The sequence below is a fragment of the Egretta garzetta genome, unplaced genomic scaffold (genome assembly GCF_000687185.1).
Source record: "Egretta garzetta isolate BGI_Z169 unplaced genomic scaffold, ASM68718v1 scaffold287, whole genome shotgun sequence".
Lineage (NCBI taxonomy): Eukaryota > Metazoa > Chordata > Aves > Pelecaniformes > Ardeidae > Egretta > Egretta garzetta.
The window spans coordinates 8,563,030-8,574,335 of NW_009260435.1; the positions used below are offsets into that span (position 1 = coordinate 8,563,030).

Sequence of the window (11,306 nt, forward strand, 5' to 3'; positions counted from 1 at the left end):
ACTGTCATATTGGAAAATTCGGGCTAATTTAATAATGCCTGATGTGGCTTACATCATGTTGCAATGATGCAATAATACGCTGCTAAATGAGTCACCTCACATTAGCTTCACAGCAATAGCAGAGCTGATGGTTACTGAAGGGAAAATGGTGTAGCATTATTACTGGAAGACACTGATGGACCAGCTTTCTTATTGGAATTTTTTTTTCTTCATCCAAAAAATAAAGATTCTGAAGCAGCCTTATATATTACCAATATGCACAAAACTTACATAATAATAGCAGCAGAAATTAATTATAAATCAATCTGCCACTACTAAATAAAATATATAGTATACACAGTATCATATAAGTTCTTCATATGCTCTCTACATAGCATATGTATATATACGTCATGCACCATATAAAGTAGTATATATTTTATGCATTACTATATATAGTTTTATATAAAGCGAAATGTACTTAGCAAATATAATCCATAGCTCCTTCCAGCATTCATGACCAATTAGATTTTTTCTAATTGTTTTTATAACATTTAAAATGTCCCATCACCATATAGAACATATAGATTAGAGAGTTAGAAAAATAAAATAAATTAAGATAATTCTCTTTATAGAAAGTTTACACTTTAAGCAAAAACTGGTGAATGCCTCTTTAGTTCTTGCCTAACATCCTACCTAACATCTTGCCTACATTTAGCACTCAATTTTATCTCCTTTCTTGCATGTGGGATAGCATGTAGACTTGAAATTATTATGAAGGGAGGATAAATGTATCTCCACATGTCAAAAAATCCATAATGTCTATTTTTCATGCATGATTGTTTAGAATTAAAACAGAACATTAAGGGAATAGTCACAAATAATTTACTACCTTCAGCTTAGTAATGCCAGTTGGGAGAGGCAGACTTTGCCAGGCACTTGAGAACAGGCACTGTAAGGCTAAAGGAGCATCCCCCCACACCCCCCCGTCAATTAGCTGGGGCACTTACAGGCTCATGGGGATAAAGTTGGCTTCTGTGAAGACCCACAGAAACAATTAGAAGAATTAGTCTAACAGCTACACATGCATTGCACATTTATCTCAATTTCACTTTGAAAATAGTGCCGATTCCTGGCTTTCTTAGTGCTCAGACCTGTCAAAGCAATGTGCAGTGACAGCTGGGTACCTTTTTGATGATACTGGAAACGGGAGTCATGCATTCAATATCTGAAGCTCATCTTGTTTTTTATACATAAGCTACAGTTTTCAGTATTAAACTACACAAATGTAAAGAAAACCCTTTTTATTAGAAAAAGCTTTCTGAAAGCCTAATCTATATCCAATTTAAGATTTGTGAAAAAATGCCCTTCCCATATCTCCAATTACACAGCCAAGAAGAACGGTGGAATTCCTCCCTCCCCTCCCCCCCACCAAAAAAACCCACCACAAAAAACCACACACCCATAAAAAAAAAAAAGATGAAAAGAAAAATCACAAACAACCCCCTCTCCTCCAATTCAAAGACACAAATAGACATCCTGTCAAGCCATGCAGCATTGCCTTTCATTCTGATATCAGAAAGTTTTTACATTTCTTCTAAAAGCTGTCAATTCTTTGTCCAGGTAAGTTTTTGACATTCATCTAAACCAGCTCTGCATAAGCCTCGATTTGTCATCTCACCCATCTGCTTAGAGTCTATATAACCTATGAAACACCGGAGAGGAAAAAAAAAAAGGCGGTAAGAGCTGAAAAGGTGCAGACTTAAGTGAAGACCTGTCAGAAGAAGAAAGAGTTTGCAGTAAAGTACAAATAAAGCCAAAAAAGGAAGAGGATTGAGAACTTGATTGCAAAGCACTAGACAAGCACAGGTTTTAATGTAGCACACAAACATACACCATTAACTTTATTAACACTGAAAACCACATAAAAAACCACAGCTTTAGACAAATGCAACTACCTTATTCAACACTGTTATTTGCATGAATGGGCAAAGTGCTATAGTCTAGGATGCTCCTTTTCGGCTTGCATAAAGCACCTCAGGGAAACAAAACCTGAAAGTATGCATTTCCTGTTTGGTAAAATGTTCATAAATTAGCCATATTTACATTCTTTGGACTACATGTTATACCTGAATCACATTTCTTTACCTAAGCTGCTGAGATTTTTAAGCTACATTAAAAATCAATCACACAAACTCCTATAGCCTAAACACAAAGCCTGTAGGTAGCTAACAGTCCATACAAATCACTGCTTAGATAATTTTCAGTAAAGGGTGAGAAGTGATAGTAAGAGTCTTAAGCATTTCAGTTTACAGTGGTCTTGAAAATTTTCATTCCAGCCCTCTGTAAACTTAATAGGAAGTACAAATCAAAACTCATCACACAGCCACACCAGGTTATTAATGCCATTTACACCAATGGCATATGGGAAGAACTTTGGTAAGAGAAGAAGAGGTTAGAGAGCATTTGGAGAAGTTCAATTCATCTGTACCCAGTAAGATACTCAGAAGACTGGCTCTTGCCATTCTTGCAATTTCAGGAACCTTAGCCACTGTCTTTGAAAACTCGTGCTTCGGAGGTAGTGCAGAGACTACAAAAGAATGGGGTGGGTTGGTTGGTTGGTTTCAGGGAGGAACAAAAGCAGTGGCTTGTAATTCCTCAACAATTTAAATTTCTTTTTTTTGGAAGAATACTAGAAGAAACAGACTGCAAATGCCAGAAGATAACAAGCAATATGGATTCATCTGGAATGAACTATGTAAAATCAATCTCACTTCCTTCTCAGACAGCATAAGAGGTGTATTAATAAGGCTTTTCCTACTTTCACATTCCACAGGTGAACTAAAGAGCCAAGGACAACTAGAACTAGTGCTGAATACAGAGTGTAGCTGTTTTTTAAACAGTAGCTGGGAGCTCATGATCCACACTGTGTGAATGTATTAACTGAGACTTTGCAGGCGTCTGTTTTGGGCATCATTCCACCTCTTAATTAGTGGCTTGGATGAAAAATGAAGGCCACATTTACTAAATTCACAAAGCAAATAACCCAGAAGGATCTACAAATGCAGTGCAAGCCTGGAATTCAAAATTGCACTGACAAATTTATAGAAGGTAGGAGCGATATGTTAAGAAGTAAATACATTTTTGCATATGGAACCTGTAAACTGAAAGATACAGGCCGAGGAATGACAAGATAGCCAGCAGTACCATAAGAAGGTACTAGGAAATTTTAGACCATCACCAATCAAACAAGTATCAAAGATTGGATATTTGTTATGAAAAAGGCAAATACCACATGGCAAAAAAAAAAACCCCAGTATTGTCGGAAAGATCCAGGATGAGATACTTTACCTAGTTTAAAATACTGGAATTCCCTAGGGTTGTGAACCTACTGGAGAACATCTAGAGCAGAGCATAGGCTTTTCTACCAACATTTCACTCTGAGATAGACCCTCTTACGTATCTGCTATTAAATATACCTGAATTATACACACTAATGTAAAAATTAACTCCATTTATGTCTTATCTTTTCTAAGGACTCCTTATCATCTTAGTCATCTACTGGATTTACAGCCTCTACAGACTTAAAAGAATACAGATTCTTCTCTGTGTCCACTGTCTGTAAGACAAGTGTTAGATGCTTTAATTACAATAATATTTAGATAAGGCTTCAGGGAATCTTTTTAAGAGTAAGTACGTTTAAGTAATGTAAAACAAAACCCAGTGTGGCCATGCAGTCTTCTCCATCTCCAGAGGTTTTTAAGAACTGACTATATGAGCATCTGCCAGGGACAATGCAGCTGGTTCTTCATTGGGATTGATCAAAACAACCTCTCAGGATTGCTTTCAAACATTGTAGCTACACTGAGAGCTGTATTTCAGGCACCACCATGAATTTATGAAAAATACAAAAAACCCAAAGAGAGTTGGAAATCCCACCACGTCCCAAGTTAGCAAATTATTGCAAACCCTGTCAGATATAACTGATAAAACCAAATCAAAGTACAAATTGTAACTTATCACATGAATTTAAATTGGATTAAAATTTAATTGCAAGTTAACTCTACGATAATTTTCTATTATCCTGAACATAAAAACAAAAGAGATTTACCTACAACAGCATTTTCCCCATATACTAAAAATATTGAAGAAAGAAGAAACTATAGGAGAGGAAATAGTAGAAAGCATATAAAAGGAATAAAGAATTAGAAGTGATGTTCATAGAAACAAATATGTATCAGATTTTGGCTTTAAAAAGCTATGTGTACAAAATTAATATTAAATGGTACTAGATATAAACAATTAGAAGATATAAAAGCATTTTCCTCAGTGAGAAGCCAAACAACAGAAATTGCACTCATTACCGCAAAGCAAAACAGAATTTTATGCAAAGTTAACATAAACCCATTTTCCAATACAGAACATTAACTTAATGAGAGAGTAACGTGGAAATTAATTTGCTTCCAAACTAATGTCAAGTTTAAGTTATTATATTTAAATACACTCCATACAGAGTTATTTGAACAATAGTAATAGCTCTAATACAGTTTTTTACTGTCTAGACTGGCAATAATGTGAAGCTCATAACTTGAACTTAAAGAGGTACATTGCTTTGTGAATGTTACTGAAAGCTCACCCATACAGTTACAAATGGGTTTTTGTTCATCACATCTGTGTTGCAGAAAGGTAGTAAAGGCTGTGAGAATGATCCTTTCTAAAGAGGGGAGCAATGTTAGGACTGCATTGCCATGTGGTGCTCCCCATTCACACTTCCCAAGCTACTAGCTGAAAGACTCAAAACCAAGATGTCAAACTTGTATGCCAAGTTTTATCCTCCAGAAAAAAAGATGTTCCTGAAAATATCAGTTCAAATCAAATAGTCTACTTTACAGTAAAATTTCTTGAAGAGGAATATTTTTAAAACAAGCATAACAAATTAACTTCTTAGAAATAAAACCATAATATATTAGTTATTTAAATCTTTGTCAACAAATACTGAGTGTAATCAAATGCTAATTATACATTTTAAACATTCAAACTTCCTGTACATTCAAAACAGACTTTTAAACAATGATCAACAGAGTATTCCTAGTGTGGTTCATTAGAAATAACATGGAAGAAATCTTCACTCTAAAATGAAGATTTAGAGACATAAAGAGAAAGTTTTCTGTATTAAAAACACATCATCAAATCCACAAAATAATACAGTATTACACTTATTAACCTAACTGTTAAAAAGTGAAAGCTTAGTAACACTCTTTTCCTTAAAAAAAATGGACATGATTTCCACTAGGAGTAACAGCTAATGAAGTATATTCAGCAATTACTGGTATTTTTTGACAAATTATATGTGAAAAATCCAAGTATCACAGCCTAATCGTGATATGCAATCAGTACTGATCTGTAATTCTGTTTGCAGACTTGGAGAGAGAAATGAATAACTGCAAAGGGTAAGAAAACTCATTTCACAATTTGATACACACAACTGAAGCACACTGCTTAGTATGTTCAGACTAATAGCAGTCTTCCTTTTATTAAAAACATAGGACTTCATGGTCACGAGCTACAGAACCAGTTCCATTTGCACATAGCAAAACTCTCTCCTCTAAGTGGATATATGTAAGTGCAAGGCAGTTTGACCACACAGAACCCAGAAAATTTATTCTGCAAATTGTGGAACACATTCTTGCTTATTATTTTTGGTAGCCTGACACATTCAAGTAACTTAAACTAAATTTCAGTTCAGGTTATTCCATTTGCTTTCAAACATCACTATACTTACTTGACAGCCTGGTAAACCCGTCTCTCTAGCATACAATGGAAATGGACCTCTATCCGAGGTTTTTCCTACAAAAGAAAGACGTTTGAAATTAGGTTATTTTTAAAATCTGCTAGATATCTGCATCTGTTGTCATTATACACACAATTCAGAAAATCTGTTAGCATCATAGCAGATTTATAAAAATTAAGTTGCATGGATAAAAGTAGGCTTTTATACACCTGTATTTTACACAAACAGCACTACTGTAATAGATTACCTGCTTACCTAATTCCATTTTTTACATAACTGATCAGTAAAAAAGCTACTGCAATTTTTTGTTATTAAATATCCCTATCGTTATGTTTAAATAAAACAGGCAAAATTCCAGCTTAACTTCATTATCAATGGGCAAAGGTAGAGACACCTTTCCTACATGAAACTAACACACAGCTGGTATCATCTTAGGTGATGAATATACTAAGCAGTAAAATAAAACCAACAAAACCACATGAAAAGTGAACAAAAACTTCAATTAACAACAACAAGAAAACCCACACCAAACTTAAAAACCGTGGCTGAATCATTCAGCTCTTGACACGCATCCCCTGAATCCTTAAAAATCCTTTTGTTTCATGTACATTCCAGTCAGGTACAAAACTCCAGCGATACGACTGGTCAAGACAGCAAAACAGACTCTTCTCTTCTGCCATACATGCAGTATTTGCCTGTAGGTAGCACATACCAAATATAGGGCCTTGTGCAGAACAGCTGCCCTCTGTCGTTGCTATCTGAGGTCACAAGACATTAGCAGTATTTTTGTCAATTCCAGAAAAACTTAGCGCTGTATTTGTTGGTTATGCCACCAAACCGGCATGTTTGTGCATTAAAACTCCATGTGAAAGTTCTCCAGTAGGGCTCAGAAGTTTATCCATCAATACTTTTTTTTAAAAAAATCTTGAAGTGTCTGCTGAACAATGTCAAGAATCAGACAGTCATCAAGTATGTACACAACAGAAAACACCAAATGCATGTGCCTGCCCTAATGACACAGTTAGAACTAAGAAACACCCCATACCACCACTCAGCCTTATCCAAAGGTAAGCATTAATAAGCCATGATACCTAGCTATTTGAAAATGAATGTCATCTTACCCAACTAGGCATTCCCCTTTCTAAACAATATGTGTGTCATCCAGTCCTCATAAGAAGAAAAAGTAGCCTTTCTTACACCTTCCCATTTCAGTGACAAATAGCTCCACGCTATTGCAATTACACTTCTAGAACACGACTGACTTGCTTTTTCTGATTTTTCTCTCCTACTACCAAAAATCCCTAAATGTGATTTTGTAAGAGGAAAAACTGAAGTATGCTTATTGTTCATTTTAAAAGTGCATCTTGTGTAAGCAGAGAGGAAGAGGAAGTTTGAATCTCTTGGAACAACATCTCTGCAAGATTATCATGTTGATAACTACAGGTAGTCTGGTCAACAATAGTTGCTTGGAAAATAGCAGCTCTGCTGTAACAAAGGGAGGAAAAAAGTTAACATTTTTCTGCTGAAGCAATTTGCCTCTAACAACTATTGGGCACCAAGCAAATAAAATACCTAGCATGCAAAATTATATGAAGTAGGATGAATCATGCTGTTCGTGTTAAACCAGACTCAGCATTTTCTTTCCAGAAAATGAGAATCTTATACCACATGATAAACAACTTTGACTGAAGTATGCAGTATTCCAGGCAGGCTTTAAAACAAATATTTGTACAAGAGTCAATTACTGAGGCTAGAAAAATTATGATTTAAATTATGGTTTGTGTAGTGAGCAAGAAATTTTTAGATAAGAATGCATAAAATCATGTTATTTAAATGTTATCACTTAAAAAGTTTGGCAGGTTTATGCTAAAGGAAAAAAGCTAACTAGAATAGCCCAATCTATACTAAATTTCATTCTAAGAAATGATCAAGAAAAGTCAAGGCTGCCTGATGCTGCACTGCCCAAACATTTATCAAGAGTTAGAGCCAGAGCAAATTAATATTTACCCTGTGTTCAGATGGCTAAGCTTTTCAATGAAGGATTTGGAAAAGGACCTAGGATCAAGTACAAGACTCTGTGTTTCGTAGAGAAAGTCGCCCAAACACATTCCCAGTGCAAGCACTTAGATATGACTCTCAAACCTGCAATAGTGTCACAATGTTAAAGGTACACATTTTTAAACAACAAAAAAAAATCCTCCAGGCACACACTATAGAAACACTCATTGAGCCCACACTCAAGTCCTGTTCCTGGTTCTCTCTTGTACTGTGGAACCGCACCCCGCTGTCCCTTTTGCGGGACTGGAGCACTGTGCTAGTGTCACGACCTTCATTCACGTAGCAGAAGGATGGGAGAGAGAAGTTTAGCTGTCCCGGGCACCACCAGAGCACATCTGTCACACTGTTCTTGAGAGAAGGAGGACACCATCAACAGCCCCTGAAGCTTCACTGATACTACACTGAAAAGGCTTCCCAGCATGCTGTCTGGCAGTATTACAGGATGGTTTCACTATCAACACAATGGAAAAGCAAGAGAGTATTGCCTACAAATTGCCTGTTGTCCTTTCAAGGCTTCAGCTGCTCCAGTCTAGGCACAATGCTATTCTCACTATTTAAAGCCTTGTAAGCAAGTGTCACAGGTAGTGCTTACTGATCAACAAGAAAGAGAAAATATTTAGCAACTACTCCACATAATGAGTCAAGTGCTCGAAAGGTGGGTAACATCCAGTTTGAGAGGATGACACGTCCTCATTGGTTTAACAAACAGGTAGGTCCCATACACAATGTCTGATCAATGCATGTTGTGTAAACATGGCCATAAGGTAGTGTGTAGACATAGCAGCTGGGAAGGTAAAGTAATGCCCAAGGAAATTTATTTCCTCTTCAGATCCTATTTTATTTTCACAAAATATTCATAAGTAGTAAAGCAACTGTGGCCAATTTTCTCAACCCCAACACTTCCTACCAGACCTCTGCAGTGGGGCTTCCTACACAAGGCTATTGTGACTCATCAGCTCCTTGATCACCTTTACCACGTCCTTCCCAACTCACATGGTGCAAAAGTTACATGCTGCCATTTTAGAAGCAAAATCTATGCCTTGCTTACAAAGCAGCATCATGGTAAACTTTTCTTCAGGTTACATATTGGTGGCTCTATATCCCAGAGTTCTGTCTTCCAACCAGATCTAACTAAAGTAATGGACATTTAAAAATAATTGAGTTGGTTGTTTACAGAAATCTTTTATCTGCACAGATCAACTCACAAGACATTTGAATCTTCTAATAAACTTGGAATGAGTGTGTTTTGGGTTTCTTAGTAAGTTTAATGTGGTTTCATTGACAAAAACTTCAATGACCTAATCACTACCTAACAGGCTTAAAGCCCAAGGACTATAGAGTTAAGAAACCCAACCAAGAAAATCCCACTAAGCATTTTGAACCACAAGTATTTCCTAACTTTATAAGCTTAAAAGCTTGACACATTCTGTACCAATTCAGACATTAATAGGCATTTAGTAAATAATTATTTTGCTCTTGCAATCGCTTGTCTAAATGTGATACGCTCACAACTTAATATAGCTTTGAATACCACACAAGGAATTGTATTCCATAATAAATCTATCTGTATAACAGCTGTGCAGCCTAAATACTCTTAACACAGAATGAACTGAAACAGCAAGATGCAAAGTGATAGTGAGCTGAAAACAGCACTACATTAACTCAGTGGAGGACTACTTCAGTGGATGTGCTATAAATGCCTACCAGTAGTCAAACAGCCTTTTCCCACTGCTTCTAGATAATGCTTGGTTTATGAGAGGATGACAGAACATAACTCCCCAAAAAATTACTTCCATTCCCACAGAATTAACCCTTTACAGACTAAAGATCCTTCTATGCATTGCTAAGAATTTATTTGGTTGGCAATATGGAAAGCACCACCGTTTTTTAATGAAGCGATGTTTATCAGCCAGTATGAATACCATAGTGACCACAGCTGGCAGCTGCTCTGTTTGTCAGACATGAAGTATGTCTGCCCTACTTGCACAGAGAATCATCTTTCAGTAAATCTTGAAGCATGTTTTTACAGTTCCTAATCATAATTTCATCACTGATAACTGGCCACAACATATAGCCTACCCAAAAGTCAGTTTAAAACAAAACATTGTTGATACCTTTGAGGATTTTTTTTTTTTAAAGCTATTAAACTGGTGTTGGTAGATTTGCCTAGAAATCAATTTTTATACTGCTTTCTCCCCCTCCACATCCAGTAACAAAGTATCCAGCAACAAAGTATGTGTCGTTGTTACCCACAGAATTAATACATTCAAATAATTTTTCATATGCAGATCCAATATAAAAATGAGCAAGCTGCAAAAGCTATACTGACAGGGGCATATGCATGATGCAAGAAAAAACATTCAACAAAGTAAGCGTTTTTCTACAACTCTTAATGCCACTTTGCGCCTTATCACAAAGTAGAAACAAAGTACGCAAAGTTTATAGAGTAACATCCTTGCCTCTAGTACAGGTCCATTCCCTATTTTTTTTTTTTTTAAATTTACTTGGTGTTAAAAATTATTTTTCAGCAATTATTCAGTATGGTGAAAAAAAATTTACGTTTGATTAAAACAAAACCAGCCCTGCTCTTAGGATTTGGTGTGCTGGCTCTGACTGACACATGCAGCCGTAAATGTTTTACCACATATCTTGACATTTCCCACAGTACCAGAGGAATCATTTCTTCCTCCTATATAAGCCTACTCATTAATAGAGGCTGTCAGAGTTTTGATATCTGTCTTACACCTACAATCTTACCTCTAATATTTTAAAAGGTACATAATACACACATGTATAATTGTGAATACATGTAAAAAAGTTACACATATTTTTCCTCATAATACTTGTGACCAAAACTCATGGAAATGAAAGAGAGATCTGAAGCAACGCAATTTGAAGAAAGTGCTTAAAACAAATGACCTCCTATTCTCTTCACAACAATTTGTTTAAGTATTATTGGCTAATGTGTGCCAAGCACGCTGCTGGCTACACTGAGGATGTTTAACAAGCCAGTGCCAACAAGTGCAGCTGCTGGACTTGCAGCACCCTCCTCCTCTTCATCCCAAGCCAAATTACTCACTTGGCTATGAACAATGAAGCAGCAACACAGGAAAATGCCAAGTGCAAGTGAGATTAGTGATAAACTACAGGATCCCTACAGAGGTCAGTGATTAGCAGGTCCCCAGTCGTAATCACTTTCCTAACCCAGCCTTTATCTCATCATATGCTCCACCTTAGCTCAGTCTTCTCCTGACCACAAGAAGCTTCCCAATCAATAACCCTTGAAGTCTTGCAAACTCACTCACAGTCTTACCTTTTAATAAAGTGTCGTATTTACATAATATGAATTGTCTGCAAACTCCTAATACAAATTTTGAACCTTAAGATTAACAAGTAATTCATACATAACAAAATGAAATTACTGGAAAATTTTGTAATAAAGTAACAGAACAGAAGAAAAAAATATATTAAACCAGGA

At 36.1% G+C, this 11,306-nt stretch overlaps 1 protein-coding gene across 6 annotated transcripts in view; it reads right to left on the reverse strand.

The window, feature by feature from the left end:
• The window catches only part of TCF12 (transcription factor 12), a 174,068-nt gene that overhangs the window by 69,754 nt on the left and 93,008 nt on the right, over positions 1–11,306 (reverse strand). For all 6 annotated transcript variants that reach the window (XM_035899469.1, XM_035899470.1, XM_035899468.1 and 3 more), the window contains one exon: positions 5,762–5,826. In XM_035899469.1, coding sequence (XP_035755362.1) covers positions 5,762–5,826 — 65 coding nt within the window. The remainder of the gene's footprint in view (positions 1–5,761; positions 5,827–11,306) is intronic.